We start from the raw sequence: 20,007 nt of genomic DNA on the forward strand, positions 1-20,007 counted from the left end.
GCTGCAGGGTTTGGGCATCTTGTCCTTACAGCTTACTCCTTTTGTTCTCTTCCATTATTCTGTGTGCCTTTCTCTCTCCCTGTGATCACATGTCTCTACAGAACTTTTTAAGATCTTATTTTAAGTAAACTCTACACCCAACATGGGACTCCAGCTCACAACCCTAAGATCAAGAGTTATATGCTCTACTGACTGAGCCAACCAGGCGCCCCTTTACAGAACCTCTTCTTTTCTAAGATTTTATTTATTTGAGAGAGAGAGAGAACATGAGAGGAGGGAGGGTCAAAGGAGAAGGAGACTCCCTGCTGAGCAGGGAGCCCAATGCGGGACTCAATCCTGGAACTCCAGGATCACAACGTGAGCCAAAGGCAGTCGCTTAACCAACTGAGCCACCCAGACGCCCTACAGAATGCTTTCGTCTTTGTGTCTCTCTCCAGCACAGGGTTTGCATTTAGTAAATGCTATTTTGAGGATTGTTAAATAAAGATGTGATGGGATGTTATAAAGTGGATGTCTGCCTTGTTGGGGGATATGGCCAGTTTTCCCATTCTCTGGTCAAAATCCATCTCTCTCACTAAAAATTGAAACTAGCTCACTAAAGTGGAAACAACCAACTTGTCTTACAGCACACTCTACCCGACAACAAAGGTAGTTTCCCAACAATTTATTTTTTATTTATTCAATCAATTTAATTTTGAAATCATACCTTAAAATGAAAATTGGTAGAGTTAACAACTTGGGATTTTTTTGTTATTGTTGTTTGACGAGTTCCTTCTAAGGTAAATGTTTCAGTATATGAACTACAACATTATAATACCTGTATTAAAAATGGCACAAAGGGCACCTAGGTGGCTCAGTTAGTTAAGTGTCTGCCTTTGGCTCCGGTCAAGGTCCTAGGGCCCTGGGGTCCAGCCCTGGTGTTGGGCTCCCTACTCGGCAGGGAGCCTGCTTCTCCCTCACCAACAAATGAATAAAATCTTAAAAAAAAAGGTTACAAAACTTAAAAGGTCCTGTCCCCCATCTGGGAGATGAGAGATGGGTAAATGTTCAACCTTTCACAAGGAGGTCAAGGTAAAATGCATGAGCCAGAAGCTGACATTCTGAAACAAAGCTGCAGGCAGATATTCACAGGCTATCAGATGGATGCTAGGGCCAAATCTCTAATTCCTAAGCTAGCACAGAGTCGGCAAGTATACATGATGACAAAAGAACCTTACTGTTACTTTTTTTTTTTTTTTTTAGTAAAAATACAAATTAACTGCCTAACATACCCTGTAATGTATTTTCCTACATATTTGGCTGCAAACTCTATGTCTTATATAACAACTGTGTAATTCCATTTTTATAGAAAGAGAACAGACAATCCAAACTCTCCTTAAGCAACATTGACAGAAATCTGCTTTGTATTACTGAGAGCTTATGAAAGTTTTTTTTCAACTTCAAATCACATTTTATTATTGGAAAAGTCATTTACGTTTTTAGGATTCTTGTCAAATAACAATTTACTTTTAAAAATCTCAAAACATGTTCTAGTATGTTCAGTAGCAAAGTTCTACCAGTGTTACACACATTAAGAAAACTTACATTGCATTTCTAGTTGGACTAATTAAAATCTATATACCTGTAAAGGCAGTTGGTTGTGCTTAATGGAGCTCTTAAGAATCAAGTGCAAAGTAATGTATAAAAAAATGAGTTTGAAAAAGATTTTAAGACAGACTTAATTTTTCATGATTTTCCCAAAGCCAGTCATGATATTTATTTAACTTATGGTCTTCAGGGTGTACCTGGAAGAAATAAAACACATTAGGAGAAAGAGGTCTTATATAACTTTGTCAGAAATACATTTTTAAAATGGGCTTTTTAAAGGGATGGTAGGAGAACAATACATTATGACAGCATACCTGAAAATTATAACCTTTAACCTAACTGGATTCATGAATGCTTAAAACTATACCTTACATTAAGGTAATTCTTCACAAAGTACTTTCCAATTTAGTACTGATCTTCACCATGACCTACCATGTGGGGTAGTGATAATATGAGTCAAGTACTAATATACCATTTTCCAGAAGGAGGTTATAGACCCTGAGAGTTACATGGACTGCTCAGGTCACAGTAAATGATAGGAACAGGGATAGGCTTGGGCAGACCTACTGGCTAAACGCTTTAAGGTGAGTCACAGACCAAGATGGCAGTGTACCGGGCCACCTGGTAGTACCACCAGCTGCCAGGACACCCCCTGGATATCTGTGGGCAGGGCATACTCAACTGACTGGGTAGCTGAGGTAGGGCCCAGTTACCACAAAAGTAGTCTGAGACCAGTAGGAGAAACCCAACAAGCATTCCTTCCAAGCCCAAACCTGTCTGCTTTCCTTCAGTGGTATATTTCTGAAGGCTAGTATGGCTGTGACAGGAGGAGAACCACATTAGGCTTAGAGACCACACGTGAATGAGAATGACAGCACGGGGCCAGAAGTGACAAACTGCTGGAGGTCAGTCAGAGGCCACACCAAGGAATCTTTATGGAGTTGGGAGTATCTATGGATCCTCTCCCTGCTGCCTGTAGCCCCATGCCACCACTTGCCCCTCAAGCCTAGAACAAAACTGGTTGTGAGAGTGATAGCACATGTGCCCAAGAAATAGTTTTGGCTCTAAGGATGGACTTATTTTGCCCCAGAGACAAAATGTGCTGGACATGTTACGGCTGGGAGTGGGTCTCACCTGCTTCCACTCATTGACGCAAAAAATTCGGTAAGAGTCGTTGCCATATTTGCCAATCCCATGAAGCTCAATTGGATACCTCCACTGCTTTGTCAGATATTCATCTGAAAATACAACACCCCACAGATCAGGTCAGCCTCAGAAAGACACTTTCTCTAAATACGTAGCGATGCAGAGCCAGATGGTGAGTACGGCAGAAAGGAACAGCAAAAAGTCTCTTCTAACAACCCCAGTTCTGATGACTTTCTTCTGAATTCCCCCAGGACCCTGTCTAAACCTCTCACATGCCACTTACTAACCGTTATTATTTTGTGCTGTGCTAACTATGCAGAGGCAAAGTCCTTAAGGTCAAGAGGGTATTCTGCTTCACTGACTTTCCTCTAATCCTGCCCAGATGGCTTGCCCCAATACTGGGCAAAGACTTATTGCTTGGGTGAGAGACTGTAGTTTGGGGCAAGCGGAATGTTTTTAAATGCCTTTAGGGCTTCAGCTGAATGACCTCGATTAATGTAGCATCCAAGGACATTAAAGTTTAAGGTGTGGCTCTCTTAAGTAGGCAGTTTATGTTCCTTCTTTTGGGTATACAAGAAAGTACCTGAGAACTTGATAATGGTTTTTGCTCGAAGATCATAGAGACCAAGAGGTTTAAGAAGTTCTGACACATCTCTCCAGTCTGCGGTTCTTGCTACCTCAGCCGAAGGGTACTTCTCTAGAAACTCCCAGAGCACAGGGATTGCCATTTTGCCTGGAAGTAAAAGTAACTGTGATTACAAGCCTCCAGATGGGTTGTTTTTAAGTTCAGGTACTTCCTCGTCGAGAAATCTCATATAAAATGTTTTTGTTTTGTTTTTTTAAACCCCTGGTGAGAAGCTATTACCTGAATTGGCACCACCTTCAGAATCGAAAGTCAACACTATCAGCTATTGGGCTAACAGTCTCAATCATACTGATACCTGGACTTGCCTGATTATTAGTTTTCAAATAATCCAGTCATCAGATAACTAGTATAAAAACATACAGAATACAAAGCGCCAATGACATTAAAGAAAGCATTCAATGAAAAAGAAATGCTTTTACACATGACAGAGGGTGGAGGAATGTTAGGTAATTGATTTTCACTGCTGACCAAAACTAGTTTGGAAGTAGAAAATAAATGACAATTTGTTCTGTAGTGCGAAAAAGGCTTTGGATGTCATCTAGGGTTGGAAGGGAAAGTCCTTGCCTGAGGTCACACAGACTCAAAGTTAAATTTGAACTCAGACCTCCTAATGAATCCAGTGCCCTTTCTCCTTATCACACTCTCTCTAAGATATAATCCACAAACCTGAGGTCCGGTTGAGAAATATGGTAGCAATGAGGAGCTTCCATGGATCGTGGAAAAGTGTCTCTTGGACGAGATTAAAAGGTGACCGAGGAGGGGTCCACTTCTTAAAGGCTTTGCGTCGAGGGGGACTAAGAGCTAAACAAACACAGGGCATCAGAGCTGAACACCTGAAACAGATTTAAAATCTAATTTTCTGATTGGGAAAGGGATACCTTCTCTGTTATATTTGCTGGAAAAATACAGGCTTGTTTTCCTTTTTTCTATTTGTGTCCGTAGAATGGTATCTTCTGAAAAGGAAGAGTGAACATTGTTTACAGAAGCTATGGCTTAGCCTAGAGAAATATTCAGGGGTGCAAATAACAACACACTACTATTATAAAGCATTTAGTACATATCAGGCTATTCTAAGCACTTTACAAAAATTAACCAACTTAATCCCACAAATGAACGACAAGCTAGGTACTATTTACTTTAACCTCACAGATAGAAAATTGAGTAAAAATAAATTAAGTAACATGGCCAGGGTCCCACAGCTAACGTCAGAGCTGAAATTCAAATCCAGGCAGTCCAACTCCTGAGTAACTTAACCACTGTGTTATACTAGTACTCTACGATTTATGTTCAGAGTTCATAGTACTGAAAAATTAGAAATAATATGGGATATTTTAAATTATGACACATTTGTACAATGTGGTCATTAAACATTTTGGACTACATCATGAATATTTTCTCCCATGTCCTTAACTTTTTAAGTGAAAATGCAATATTCTACATATGATCCCAATTTAATGAAGAAAAAAAATACAGAAATTAGAATGAAATAAACCAAAATGGTATAATGGTTGTTGCTAGTTTTTCTCTTCTCCCTTGATTTTTTTTATATTTTCCAAAATTTCTGCAGTGAACACTTTTACACTTAAAAAACAGAAAAGGATAAAGATAAAACAAAACCTACTGAAAAACCCAAGATTGGGACCTTGGAATACTGGATCACTATCTACTGGGAAGCTCAGTTAACGTAACAAAGACTACCTGACCAGCATTACTGGGCTTCCCAAGTTTCTAAAATCATCATATTTAATACTCTCCATAGTCTTACCCCCTCAATTTGAATGTCAGTTAATAATAACTTGCAGCTGTAGAGTGTGAAGCCATCTTTTTCACTTCTCATTTTACTCTGCAGTATTCTTGATGTAAAAAACTGGACTGGTGAGTATTATTACCTCCATTTTACAGATAAACAAATGAAGGCGTAGAAATTAAACAACAATGTCAAAATGAGAGTGGGACTGACTGCAGATTGGGAGAGGTATCCAGCTCTCCAGATAATTACTACTGTTTTTTGTTATTCTACACTTCACACTTGATCTTAGTCAAAAGGCTCAGAAGCAGATAGGCAAAGCCTAGTAGAAAGTAAAAAAAAAGAGGACAAAGGAAACTACTCTTACTAGTTACATGATTTCTTCTGTGGGTTCCTATAAATAATTATTAACTAGCATCCTTTATTAGTAGGAGAATGAAGCTCAGTTTACTTTGCAATTTCCAATTAAGCCAATGGGAAAGTCTTTACAATTCCATCAGACACTTCTTAAACTCAGGGTACTTCATCTTGTGCTAAGAACTAGACTTCTTTATGTATAGGATGAATAGGATCTTCCGTTTTGGTCACAAAAGGATTTTAAAATATTTTATTTGTCCATTATACTAGCAACAAAGCTACATAAACCTCAAAGCTCTAAGAAGCTTAAAGTCTTTAAAGGGCAGACTTGAATTCTTAAGCAGTTCCTAGGTATATATGGTCATTTGCTATTAAAGGTAACGGAATTCCAGGCACAGCAAAAACATAAAATCATGAGTGGGGCTGAGAACAGAATCAGTCTAAGCCCCTGCTCCACCAATTTGTCCAGGCTGTCTCCCAGCAGGACTTTAAGTAAAATTAGTCTTCTCCTTTAAAGGAGTTATTCATTATACCATAATGGCATAATGAATAACTAATACAGGGCTGCTCAAAAGGTCTTCTTTTTATTTTTTATTCACTGAGGTACTATAAAGGCAGGTACTGCTAAGCTCTGAACTCTGTATTAAGAGCATATTACAAATAATAAATGAACTGTGTGATTACAGTTTTGAATTATTTAGAGCTCTAAAGCATTTTAGAGAAGCATTACATTATAATAGAAGATAAAAATGACTATGATCTGTACAAACTGAAATTGGAAGTCACACATCAGGAATAAATAACAGGAGGGGTGCAAAAGAGTAGACATGGACTATTTTCGACCAGCTTATGCATTAAAAGGAGTCTTCCCCAAACCTTTTCACAAATGAAGCCTTTCATTTTCCCTAAAGTTGTAATATTACTGGCTGGAAAGAAGATGGGAAGGGAAAGCACTGCTGAGGAAAGTCCCAGCTATTGCACCAAGAAGAGATGGTAGCAGCTGTAAATGACACAATTCTCTTTAGCCGGGGTTATCAAGGCAGAAGTCAGCCAATTCCCTCCATGCCATAGCCAAGCGTTTGAAGATCGGTTAAATAAGGTACTAGGATCAACAGGTACAATGTAGCTGATATTTGGTCCTATTTCTTTGTTCTATTTCCATATCCTAACTGGGTACAGGCATGAAATATAGTGTCTGGAAGCATAAACTCATCATGTGTTTATTAGCAGCTTTAATGCTCTGAGTACCTTGACACATTTCCACAGAGTCTTTCTCAGTTTGTGAGCAGTTGTTGTCCATTTCAGAGCCACATTTTAAAATGTCAGTATGCAAATGTTCCTTCCTCTCCCCAACTTGTACTTTTGATTTTATTTCCTCAGATTCTAAAAAGGTTTCCTCACACTTCTTGCTGTGTTCTGCTTCTTCAGTTGAACATAATTTGTTTATGATGCCAGAAGTTATTTGTTCAGAACAAAAATTTGATACCAAACTCAATGATTGTTCTTTCACAAGTTTCTTTTCTTCACTGGTTGCACTGAGGGTCTTGTTGCTTGTCCCAGCACCAGCAATGGAGAGTGTTTTATCAAGCTGACTTTCTTGCACAACAGATTCACTTTCATCATCTGCCTTTTTATACTCAGATTTTCTTTTCTTATTACTTTGAGCAGAATCTGGAAGACCCTTCTGGCACCTTGTTTTAGTTCTCTTAATTTGAATTCCTTTCAAAATAGGCACCTTTTCTTTGGACTTTCTAACCTTTCTGGAGTCCACATCATTAACACCCTTATCTTTAAAGTTAGATAGTCCTTTGCTACTTGGCAATTCCAGACAACTGCTTGGTAGAGGAAAGACATCTTTTTTCCACCAGCTTCGTGTCCTGAGGTTCCAGTTTGAACTATTACTTTCACTTTGCATTTGGGATGTCAGAGGTGCTATGTTGCAGTTCTTATATCCCGACTTGATGCCTTTTTTAGAAAGTACGGTAAAATCGAAATCTTCTGGTGTGAGAGAAGTTTCTTCATTTTTGTGAAGATACTTAACAAGTGAACTTTTGGATCTGAACTTCAGTCCTTGTGGGCTAGAAAATGATATTAAAGAAAACTTATTGCTAGTCAATAAAAGTGACTTAAAAAGACCTGGACCACATTTCAGATTTTTAATTAATCATTTCCAATGTTACCATGGGTATCTGTCATTTAAAATTTTTAAAAAAAGTAATAAAGTGGTACTTTTAAATAGTTTGCTCTATGATAGTATAATTTTACAATTACTTACAAATTTACAAATTTAAGGGCAACAATTTGCAGCAGAAGATTTATGTGCTTGTCCCCAGATCACTTGATATAACTAACTAGTGACACTCAAGGAATAAAATCTACAACGGTTTCTAGTAAAAACAGGAAAAAGCCAAGATTTCTGTGATGTTTTCCTGATACCTGTCTAGATAAAATGATTTGGCTGTACTATCTGTACCACCTTGCATGCTCACCTGATAAAATATATATCATATCTTCCTGCTGTTTTCCCTGATAACCTCTGCTTCACAACTCTTTCCCATCCACATGGGACAGACTTATGGCATTCTGTCATAGTAGTATCACTAGTCTGAGCAGAAGCAATGGATTCTTGCAGCAGGGGATTACACTCACTGCTGTTTTTTATCATCACTTGTTTCTCATTTTCTCCCATGCTTTCCAATCCCAGAGCACCATCTTCCTGGCTGAAAAATACAAAGTATAAGTGATCAGCTCATTTAAAATTTATTTTCCTCTGCTTATTCAATTTCAATCCATGACAGAGCAGGAACCCTATGGACTAAAATTTAGACTACAAGAAAGATTAAAATCAGTATGGACCAGTCTTATGCTATGTGAATATCTTCCTGTCCTCCAACATGGGTTACAAAGGGTTGGAAGTGTCTGCACAATGTAAAGTTCAAGCTATTCACTAGAAACTTTATGTTGTTGTTAATTACTGAATGGGGCTATTGAGTGTCTGGTTGACACTTGGCATAAATTTAAAAATATGAACCAGTATGTGAGCTCTTAAACTGGGATCAACAGAGCTGCTTAAAAGAGTCAGTGAGACACCGTCCTTCTCCCCAAATAAGTGAGGTAAAAATTTTATACATATCTGCAGTTTTCTGGGGGAGAGTGTCTATTGCTTTCTTCAGAGGTTGTAACCCTCCAAAAGGTAAATAATTTTTGTTAAGAATTTTCAAATCTCTTTCATCCTCATGAGAATCTTGTGAGGTAGGTAGGACAAAGATTACTCTAATTTTACTGAGAAAATTAAGTGACAGGGAAGATTTAAGTTACTTGCAAAACTGATACAGAACCTAGGTCCACTAAATCTTGGTCTATTACCTCTCCCCCTGCATTATCATTGAAAAACTCCAATAAAGTGTATCCTAATCACTAAATTACACATTTAAAAAGTCGGATGGGTCTATAGAGCTATCTAACCCAACTTCTTTAGGGAAACTAAGCAAGAGCTAGTATCTAGAATTAGAATCAAGCTCTTCTGCAGTAATTTGGGGTTAATAATTTTGCGGAGCTAAGAGGATCTTAAGAAATTATATGGTTCACATTTTAGGAACAAGGAAACTGAAGCCTGGTGAAAATAGCACAAACTTTAAAGTCAACAGACTAGGTTCAAATCACAGCTCTGTCACTTACTATATATATATATATATATATATATATATATATATATATATTTATTTCAGTATACATATGTATTTGTATATATGTATATTTCATATGTATGTATATAGATATAGATATAGATATATATCCATCTCCAAGAGCAAATTACCTAACCTCTCAAAGCCTCCTTTCTTCATCTTTAAAAAGGAGGTAATACTTCTACTAAGGTAGTTCTGGGGATTAAATTTTTGGGGGAAAAAAGTAGATAAATCATCTTAGCCCCTTATCCCACATACACAAGTACTGTACTGAATACATGCCCGTGGCTGCCTCTTTAATTTCTTATAGGACCCATTTTGGGGGCACCATTGGCTGCTTAACATGACATCTCCTCCAAGGTCTTCCTAGGGTACTCCAGCCCAAACTGACCTCTCCTTGCACCCCCTGCACAAAACCTCTCTGCTCCTTCCAGCTCCTTCGTCATTCCGGCTAAAGAAGCAAGATGCACTCCAGGGCTGAACCCACTGGAAGAGTTCCTGAGCCAAATACAGCCACAGCTCCGAGTACCTAACCCTGTGGGTCTCGAGAGCTGTCGATCCTAGGTTAGAAAGGCCAATCCGTCTTCTACCCACCCCACCCCCGCTCCCATTACAGATGGCGAAAATGAGTCCCGAAAGGGGACTACAACTTGCCGGAGGTCACAGTGCCGGTCTGCGGCTGAGCGCTCACTGGACGTGACCGAGGGGGCAGCTCCGCAGTCTCCCAGGCTCGGACTCTCCATCCCAGCCACGCCCTTAAGGTGGGCTTCAACAGCAGCAACCGGCCGAGAGTGTGCGACACTCTAGGAGCGGAGCAGAATCAGATGCGAAAACTTCTTCAGCTCAGTGCGCTAGGCTGAATCCTAGAGCCGAAGGCGGTAAAAGCCTGTCAGACTCCACAGCCGCTTTCCGGCCGCCCACTCGGCCACAGCCGCCATTTCCACGGCTCAGCCAATCAAATCCTTCATCGAGAAAGACATACCGCCCTCCGCCCATTCCGGCCAGTCGCACGCGTCCTAGTTGCGCAGACTCCTAGGCTCCGTCCCATCTTCTGCTCCGTTCCCAGCCCTGCCTTTTAAGCCTGCGCACTCGGAATTCTGCCGCGCGCACAAGGCTCACTGCGCATGTGTGTTGCCAGGGGTAGCGCAGGTAACCAAAGTGGCTGGCGGAGCGGGGCCCGTTGCTGAGGCGGGAGGAGGGGCCTGAGGCGTGAGGGAAGCCGCGATGAGGGCCGTGTTGACGTGGAGAGATAAAGCCGAGCAGTGGTGAGGAGTGGGGCATCCGGGAGGAACGGGAGGCCGAGCCCTGGCGGGGATGGCGGGAACCATGACTGGAACCCCCGTGGTTGCCAGGGGCAACGGGCCTGCGGCCGGGGCTGAGGGCACTGAACCCCGGGTCTGAGCAACTGCAGGGTCGCCTTCCGCCACCCTTTTGCAGATGGAGAAACTGAGGCCTGGAGAGGAAGCCAAGGGGTGTACCACGCGTGAGGTAGTGTCCTAGCGAGGTGGTTTTACACAGAATCAGCCTGGGCCTGTCAGAATCCGTCCTGGCTTCATCTTACTACCTGTGACAATGTCTTTCAAAAAGGTCACAGATTTTGCCACATGTACAAAATCTTGGCGTTTTTCTCAGAATTGCCTCACTGATTATCACCCAAATATGATTTTACACTCTATGATTCTACAAGGAAGCTTTCTTGCTCCATATTTGAAAGTCAGTATCACTTGCCGTGAGATAAATGAAAAACTCAAAGTTGGGAGAAACAAAACGGTGTTAGTAAGTTGTAGCTAGATACTGTTGCTAGGATCCCTTTAAGCCTCTGGTCTGCTGTCCTGGAGAACTGGAAGTTTAGCAGGTGTGGTTTGAGAGGTGCTTGAGGTGAATTGCCCAGAGCAAGACTTTCTCCTATGGTTAATTAGAAGGTTGGAAAGAGAATCAAGAGAATGACTTTCTCACCTTATGAGTCGATGTTAATGTCCTATTCCATTTTTATCAGCTAAATCCGTCATACAAGGAAACATTTGGGAAATACTGACTTATTGGATAGTTCCCCTCAGCCTGACCTTAATCTTCCTAGCTAATCTTTTCACCTTCGTGGTGCAGCCTCTGTTTTGGCCACTGGAACAGGACCTTTAACATTCCCTCTCTTGAAGGTGTGCAGAAGGCATGCCTTTTTTCTTCATCTCCTTACATTGGAGTTGTAAACATTCTGTAATGTTCCCTTCAGATATGGTTTCTCTCTCTTCTGTACTCTGCACTGGTAATAGCTAATGCTTACTACGCACCAGACCCTGGCTAAGAACTTCATGTCTTTTTATCTCATTGTCACTTCACAACAGCCCTCTGAACTATGTATTGTAATTACCTCTCTTTTACTTAAAAGGAAACTGAAGCACAGAGAGGGTAACTAATTTGCCACAGTCACACAGCAAGTAAGTGGTAGAGCCAGCTTTTTTCCTCACTCCAAAGCCAATACTCTTAGCTACTAAATTAGTTTTTTCTTATGTTACAGAGGTTGCAAACCCAAATGCCTACAGAAGTCAGGCAGGCAATATAATGGGAGATGTTTATTTGTATCTTAAACTCAAGGAATCGTCTTTCCTAAGAGTATTTTGCTATTCTACACCCCCACTTTTCTTGAAACACATAGCCCTACCAGTATATCTTTCACTTTTACTTTTAATAGAAATTTGAGTTTAAAAAATTCTTTTGGGGTGCCTAGGTGGCTCAGTTGGTTAGGTGTCCAGCTCTTTTTTTTTTTTTTTAATATTTTATTTATTTATTTGACAGATCACAAGTAGGCAGAGAGGCAGGCAGAGAGAGGGGGAAGCAGGCTCCCCACCAAGCAGAGAGCCTGATATGGGGCTCGATCCCAGGACCCTGAGATCATGACCTGAGTTGAAGGCAGAGGCTTAACCCACTGAGCCACCCAGGTGCCCCCTAGGTGTCCAACTCTTGATTTCAGCTTAGTTCTTAATCTCAGGGTCCTCAGTTCAAGCCCCACGTTAGACTCCATGCTGGGAGTGGAGCCTACTTAAAAAAATAATAAAAGATAAATTTAAAAATTACTTTTTTCTTAATTCTATTATGAAAGTACCACCCAACTGCTGATAACTAGCAGCTTGAACAAATTTGACTTTCATGTCAGAGAGTAAAAGGGAGTGGCAAGGAGTGTGGCAAACTAGAGATCTCATGCTCTGCCTAAAAAGGGCAGCTGCTGCTCAGCTCCTGCCAATTCCCACCCTGCAGAAATTTGGCCTAGTGTGCTCAGATCTTCCTGTTTTTACCAGAAGCTATGAATTTGGGTTTTTATTTGAAATGCCCTAATTTCTAATGCTGGCAACTAATCTGAAACTGAAATAAAACACCATGTGGGCCAAACAAAACATTTGCTGGCCAGATACAGCCTGATTTGCTCCGTTTTCAACCCCTGGCATAGAATTTTGTTCATTCCTCTCTATGGTACTTAAAATCTGTCTAGTGTAAAGAGTTATTTTTGCATCTGTTTATCCCAGAAGTCTATAAATCCCTTAAAAGCAATGGCTACTTCTTATTCATTTCTAAGGCATATTCCAGAGCCTAGACAAATCAGTGGTGGGTGTGACTGTTTGATGGATAGGTGTATTCATGAATAAATTAATAAGTGAATGAATGAATGCTGAGTTTAGATTGATTATTTGGGTTTTGGCCCATTTTAGGTTTGAAACTACTTATTAGATTAGGGACTGTAGGGCTTATATAGACCAGCAATCCTGATGGCAGCTACATATGCCAGCTGGAAGCCCAGAATACGATAAAACAAAAACTATTAAAAAATAAATAGTGGAACTAAGAGATCTTAGATGTCTAAAATTAGTCATCCACAACAGAACCAGCCACTGTTCTTTGACTTCCAGTCCAAACTTCACGTGGTAACAGGATTTCTATTTCTTGAATTCTGCTGTGATCATCAGATTGTGCACTTTGCTAGGTGGTCCTGTTCATCCTCCCCCTTCACCCTCTGCTTGCTAATGTTTAAATATATGCTTTCCACTTCAGCTGAAAATTCAATTTTCCTATCCCAAACTCCTTCCCAAATGCTCTTATTCTTCTCTAAACTCCCTCCTTTCTTTTCTTTCCTTTTTTTTTTTTTTTAAAGATTGTATTTATTTATTTGTTAGAGAGTGAGAGAGAGCGAGCACAAGCAGAGGGAGCAGCAGGCAGAGGGAGAAGTAGGCTTCCTGCTGAGCAGGGCTCCATCCCAGGACCCGGGAATCATGACCTGAGCTGAAGGCAGACACTTAACTGATTGAGCTACCCAGGTGTCCCTGAACTCCCTCCTTCCTTAAAAGCACTGCTCCAGGTTTATCTCAACCAAGATGCCTTATCTGGTTAGCCTGCCTTATTCCAGTCAGGACAACATCTGTTATTACCCTCCCGTTACACCAGCTAGTATTTACTGAGTACTTGCTATAGGCCAGACAGTGTTTACATTCATTATTTTATTTAATCACCACAGCAACCAGTGTGGTTGGAATTGTTACCCCATTTACAGATGAAGAAACAGACTTAACAAGATGACATAATTTGCCTAAGATTCAAAGCAAATAACTGGGGCTGGGTCCGATTGTGCAGGATTTGGAGGGGCACCTTGGGACTTCAGTTTACAGTGCAGTGGGCACAAGGTTGGCTGAGGACAATTTGCAAGATTTGCCCTCTGTCTTTCTGACAGTGAATCCTTCTTTTAAAAGAGGGTGGATGGGGGGAGAGAGCCATCCTTTAGTACAATAAACTGCCTGCAGCCTGGTGAGCGCCCCAATCCTGGAAGTGTTCAGAGGTTGGATGGCTATCTCTAGGGAATTCCTAGGGAATGCCCTGCTGTGTGTGGGAGCTGGACTACCTGACAAATTTTAGGGTCTTTCCCAATTCTGAGTTTCTGTGATCTTGTCGATCTTGAAAATAAAACAACCAGTTGTTTTTGTTTGTTTGTTTGTTCATTTTTACCAGCAAAGTGGGTTTATTCAGGAATAGGAGAGGAATTACGATTCAGGAGAAGAAAGCTATGGTGAAACACAGGCAAGTTCTGGAAACAAAGGAGAGGAACACTTTTGTAGAGGAAAGGGGGAAGGAAGTTGGGAGGGGCCATTATAAGCAAAAAGTCCATTAAAGTAAACTGGGAGTTCAGAGTGTAGTGGCTTTTCATTGGTTGAGTTGTGACAGTCTCTCATGTTGCTGGGCCAGGAGAAAAATCTTTATCTAGGGTAAGGTATAGGCTTCTTCCTGTTGGTTCTTCAAAGGGCTGCCAACAAGTAGTACACCATGAGAGCTTCCGCTTCTGGCTTCTGGACTCCATTTTATTATATTTTTTTATAATGTAATTTTTTAAAAAGATTATTTATTTATTTATTTGACAGAGATCACAAGCAGGCAGAGAGGCAGGCAGAGAGAGAGAGAGAAGCAGGCTCCCTGCTGAGCAGAGAACCTGATGTGGGGCTTGATCCCAGGACCCCGAGATCCTGACCTGAGCCAAAGGCTTAACCCACTGAGCCACCCAGGTGCCCCTGGACTCCATTTTAAATAAGGTTTTCTTTATTTGGTTTCAGTCTCATGATGTAAAGTCTGAGGGGTTTAAGATAAAATAGTTTGTCGATTATATTCATTTTGTGTCTAGGACAATGCCATGCACGGTGGGCCCACAACTGTCTAAAATAGGGTCCTTGCCCTTAAACCGCACATGGCTATAATTAAGATAGTATTTGAAACTGTGAAATATAGAAGGCAATATAATTCAGAGCTACAATGAATTATACAGATCCTAAGTGGATTAACAGTTTAGATTGGGGTAAATTGAACATTACGTTATACTTTAGGAAGGCAAATTTCAAGATATTTTGAGAAAATGAATTTTCACATCTGAGAGTAAAATAGTTTAAGGCTTGGCCCAAATCAGACACCTAAATGATTTTCTGAGAATTCAACCCAAAATGATCCTTATGAAGAAGCTCCCCACAGGAACCACTTTAATGAGCTTAGATTGTCTACAATGCAGAAAGGAAGCCACATGACCAAGGATGACTATAAAAGAGAGGTACAGATCCTCTCCAAAATCTGGTACCTCATCACAGCAACCCACAGGTGTCAGGTGCTTGCACAAGGCTGGCCATGCACCCCGAGGTGGGAGGGCAGCTCTCTAGCCTTGTTTTGTAGGTGAGGACAAAAGCTCAAACAGGACGTAAGTTCTTCTGAATCCAGGTCCCCTCTAAGTTTCACTTTACTGCCTCAGGTTGTGATACGCACCAAGTATATTTTCCTCTAGACTCAGAGAAAGTGCAGAAAACAGTAAGGCCCAGATATGTTACCATGTAATAGGGAGGAAGCTGAAGAACTCAGTGTCTTTGTTTGCTTCTATCAAGAGGGATGCCCACCCTTGTTCCAGCTTCTCCATCAGCCAGCTGTTGAATATATGTGAAGAGTTATTATTGTTATTATTTTAAGAATTATTTTTTTAGGGGTGCCTAGGTGGCTCAGTGGGTTAAAGCCTCTGCCTTCGGCTCAGGTCATGATCCCGGGGTCCTGGGATCGAGCCCATCGGGCTCTCTTCTCAGCAGGGAGCCTGCTTCCTCCTCTCTCTGCCTGCCTCTCTGCCTACTTATGATCTCTGTCTTCAAATAAATAAATAAAATCTTTTTAAAAAAAGAAAAAAGAATTATTTTTTAAAGGAAGCTTCTGAGGCCAACAGAGCCTATATAAAAAGCTTTCTGAATTCTACATGTAATGCCTTTTTTTCATATTGATAAAGTGTGGAAACTATTGCTAATTATTTTATCAACTATGGCATATGCTAATAATAATGAAAATGAGGGCCACAAATCAGAGTGATTATATCTTGGGCTTTGGAGCCAGACTGCCTGGGTTTGAATTCTGGTGCTGCCTCCACTCAGTAGCAGTTTATTTTCGGACAAGTTACTTAACTTCTCTGGGCCTTAATTTTTCTCATCTGCTGAATGGGTATAGGGTTATGAGGATTAAGTAAACTAATACATATAAAGCATTTAAACTGTACTTAGCATACACTGTAAATAGATGTGCTTAATAAATGTTAGCCACTGTTACTGTTCAAGTACTAAGGATAACAGAGGTTTGTCATATTTGAGAATTCTTCAAGAAAGTGGAAGGCAACATAGCACAGACTCCAGAAGTCTTATCTGAACTGAAATTCTGGCTCCGCCATTTGCTGGTAGTATGATGTTGGGTGAGTTACTTGACTTCTCTGAGCTATGGTGTCCTCAACTACAAAACTGAGTAATAATTCTTACCTCATGGAATTGTGAGGATGAAATAAAATAAATAATATATATAATAATAATAAATATATATATATTAAAATAAATAAACAAAAATGAATAAAATAAATTAAAATATAATAATAATAATAATAATAATAAATTTAAAATAATATAATAATAATAATAATTTGAAGAGCTCAGCAGGAGTATCTCTGGAATACACTCCAAGTACTCTTCCCCAGGGACTGTAATATACGTCTAGATTACTACAGGTATCAGGTAAATTTATACCATGCTTTTAAAAAATATATTTATTTATTTATATTTATACCACAGTTTTACAAATAGGCTGCCCTGGCAGTGCTATCTAGCACATTCTTACTAGAGTCACTGAACTAAGGAAATCTGCCTAGGGCATTCAAGAAGCATTGTAATATGGCTCTAGTCTGTTTTTCTAGCCTGATCTCTCCCTACTGCCTTGGCGTGATAAACTGTTTCAGTCAATTCGATTGTTTAGACTATTTTCTATTCCCCACCTTCCTTTCTTTGCTTATTCTGTTTTCTCTGCCTGAAATGCTGCCCCCTCCAGATCTCCTACTGCATGTCTCAAAAGCCCTACTTTTTTCATGTACTATTTTTTTCCATGAAGCTTTTTCTTATCTGTTCTCCAGATCAGAACATTGAGTCTTCTTCCTTTGAATTCTGCCTAAAACCTTTACTCAGTATTGTTCTGTATTTCATCTAAGAGGTCACTGATTGTAAAATACCATTATTTTACATACCACTAAGAAAGCAAAAAAGGCTTTCAGTTAGGCTGACATATCATCAACTACAAGACACATCCCCACCTCAGAGATGTTAAAATGTGAAAAAATGTATGCTTCAGAGTTGATGACATATGGTAGTTCTTTGTGAATGTCTCTGAGTCACTTTTCCTAACTGGATGGTAGTTTCCCTGAGGGCAGGCATTTGCTGCTATAATTACTGGATTTACTGTGATTTACTCATTTTGTATCTGTTACTGCCTCGCACCCAAGAGGCATTCATTAAGTATCTGATTGGTTGGAAATAATAATGATATTTTAATAAATGACCAATTTTCAGAAACATGTGGATTTAGTAGCCCTCAGTTTGTCTAGCCTTTATAGAAGAGTTAGTGCCTTCGACTGTTGACCCTCTGAATCATCTCTGGTGTCTGGCTGCCGGACAAGTGGAAATTGGAACATAAAGCTAACTGCCGAGAAAATCGTGATTGAATGGGCTGCCGAGGTATGGTGGTTGAACGGAATTTGCAACCAAATGCAATTCTTAGCCATTACTTTTCACCCTCATACATAAGCAGTGTTTCATAATGGAAATAAAGTTTGCTTTCCTGGCCATTAGCAGACCTCATCATTTTGGTTCCTAATTGTCCTTTTGTCTTTTCTTGTCTCCTGTTTAGTATATATGACCTTGCATTTAAGCCCGATGGAACGCAACTGATTTTGGCTGCAGGAAACAGATTACTGGTAGGATTGTGTTTGAGCTTCCTTTTTAGGTGCTTTTTTCCCTCTCCCTCTTGTAAATGCTCTGAAATTTGACTCCCTTTTTTTAAGATAAAAAAGGCAAGGGCGGAAAAACCAGTCATTTTTTATTAGGGAAGGAAATGGGCTATTTAAAACAGGTAAGTAAACTGTCTATCAGATAGGAACCTGTGAACAATACCTCCTTTGGAGTCATTAATCTTTCCCTTTTTACTTTGAGACATCCATGAAAGAGTTGAAAACAATCAAAATGCCTTTGAAACTGGACTGGTGTCAGCTGACATTTTGTCCCCCTGAAAAATTCAAGCAATAAGACTGAAGCAGCCCCCTCCCGGAGAAGCCAGATAGCCTGACCCCAACTTTCAGGCATTGGCCTACCTAAATAATTCCATATGGATGCTGTCCTTTTTTCATATTTTCAAAGAATATAAGCTCCCTCTGGAACCTATCCCAGTGTATAAAAGTAATTTTCAGAGAACTCTTTATGTTTGACCTAAAAACCTTTGTATGATCTCTCTTTCCTTCTACGTAAGTCCACTTCCCCTCGCTCTGTTGTCTCGAGATATGCAGACTGACTGATCTCCATTCTCTGTATGATAATTACATAATCTTAAAACCTTGGTTAAATTGTTCTGCAGACTTCTTCTCGCCAGGGTAAACAATCCAATTCCTTTTACTTTTTTTTTTTTTTTCCAAAGGTTATCTTCTCCAACACTAACCATTTCTGGAGGGTTTTGCCTTGATTACTCAGTGTGTTTTTAAAATTTCCACATATTTATAGGTGTTACAGTGCTACAAAATATCCTAAATCCAAATTACAGCTAGGTTTTATAATATTTCCTTTGATTTGCAAACCCAGAGTTCAGGTCTATGACTTTCAAACTCTTGATAGCAGGTATGAAACATCTCTCTATGATGTTCATACTAGGGAAGGGGCCAGCACTAAAATTTAATCATGTTGTAGCTGGCTCTTTGTGGGTGCTAGCTTAACTTGGGAGGGTCTAGCTTGATTGAGTATATATCCAAATTCACACAAGTTGAGTGAATTTTGTAAAGTTCCACGGAGTGAACTTCTATTTCTTAAGGATTAATAGCATGTTCCTGGCCATGTAATTCACTGAGTTGGGACTTCTACTTTTTGGGTTGTTCCACTTTACGTCATATTCTTTCTGGTTTCTCAGTGTAGTTTTTACTTGATAAAATTTAGAATATTGACAAATATCGACAAAGTGACAAATATTTTGTTATATAAACAAAAACAGGAGCAACCTGCAGGAATTCTAACTAATGGATATCACATGGATACTCTGTACTTTGTCTTCCCCCCCCCCCCCACGGGGGGAGGCGCAGAGGGAGAAGGAGAGAGAATCTTAAGCCTGTAGCAGGCAGGGCTTGATCTCACAACCCTGAGATCATGACCTGAGCTAAAATTAAGAGTCGAACACTTAACCGGCTGAGCCATCAAGGCGCCCCTGTACTTCTGTCTCTTTTTTGCCAGGTTTATGATACCTCTGATGGCACCTTACTTCAGCCCCTAAAGGGACACAAAGATACTGTGTACTGTGTGGCATATGCAAAGGATGGTAAGAGTCTATTCTGATTTTACACTCTCTGCAATGGCATCATAGCTGCTCATTTTTTCTCCTTAGTCACTCCTGAATATGACTTGTGGTTGCAGAAGATAGTTAAGTTTCTTAAGCTTCAATTCAATCATTCAAGTCGACAAGTACTTACTGAGGGTCATCTATGTGCCAGGCACTATTCTAGATGCTTGAAATAAGTAAATTAAATAGTATGCTGGAAATAAGGCAGAATAAGGGGAATTGGAGTGTTGGGTGGGGCAGGAGATTAGGTACAGGAATGAGGGAGGTGGTGAGGGTGGGTTTATTGAGATAGGAACAGATGAGCAAAGACTTGAAGGTGGGGAGCCAGTGAGATTCGGATAGTGGGCATCTAGGGGAAGAGAGCTTCTCACAGAGGGAAAAAAACATTGCAAAGACCCTGAGGTGAGAATGTACCTTCCAGGGGCTTTGGCAGAGAGAATCAGGGG

At 40.2% G+C, this 20,007-nt stretch overlaps 2 protein-coding genes across 11 annotated transcripts in view; one reads left to right on the plus strand and one right to left on the minus strand.

Moving 5' to 3' along the window:
* Positions 1–964: 964 nt before the first annotated feature.
* On the minus strand, positions 965–10,075 carry LOC111144268 (methyl-CpG binding domain 4, DNA glycosylase). 6 transcript variants are annotated; one of them, XM_022498499.1, is made up of 8 exons: positions 9,820–10,075; positions 7,973–8,199; positions 6,752–7,561; positions 4,258–4,340; positions 4,046–4,180; positions 3,317–3,466; positions 2,722–2,825; positions 965–1,784 (listed from the first exon to the last, which is right to left on the minus strand). In XM_022498499.1, the coding sequence occupies exons 1-8, from the start codon at positions 9,910–9,912 to the stop codon at positions 1,707–1,709; spliced, it is 1,680 nt and encodes a 559-aa protein (XP_022354207.1). In that variant the 5' UTR covers positions 9,913–10,075; the 3' UTR covers positions 965–1,706. The 6 variants fall into 6 exon arrangements, with proteins under 6 accessions (XP_022354207.1, XP_022354206.1, XP_022354205.1 ...); XM_022498498.1 differs by having other exon boundaries at positions 4,258–4,332; positions 6,732–7,561; XM_022498497.1 differs by having other exon boundaries at positions 4,258–4,332; positions 6,732–7,561; positions 7,973–8,203; positions 9,824–10,032.
* A 257-nt stretch (positions 10,076–10,332) lies between these two features.
* The window catches only part of LOC111143870 (intraflagellar transport 122), a 70,502-nt gene continuing 60,827 nt past the window's right edge, over positions 10,333–20,007 (plus strand). For 4 of the 5 annotated variants that reach the window (XR_002640345.1, XM_022497860.1, XM_022497862.1 and 1 more), the window contains exons 1-3: positions 10,394–10,434; positions 17,876–17,942; positions 19,456–19,540. Coding sequence is in view for 4 of the 5 variants with exons in the window: in XM_022497860.1 (XP_022353568.1) it covers positions 10,394–10,434; positions 17,876–17,942; positions 19,456–19,540 (193 nt within the window). In the remaining variant the exon portion in view is untranslated. Of the gene's footprint in view, positions 10,435–17,875; positions 17,943–19,455; positions 19,541–20,007 lie in introns of all 5 variants that reach the window. The other variant, XM_022497861.1, reaches the window with a different exon arrangement.

The sequence above is a fragment of the Enhydra lutris genome, unplaced genomic scaffold, assembly GCF_002288905.1.
Source record: "Enhydra lutris kenyoni isolate GAN:26980312 unplaced genomic scaffold, ASM228890v2 scaffoldscaffold10, whole genome shotgun sequence".
Taxonomy (NCBI): Eukaryota; Metazoa; Chordata; class Mammalia; order Carnivora; family Mustelidae; genus Enhydra; species Enhydra lutris.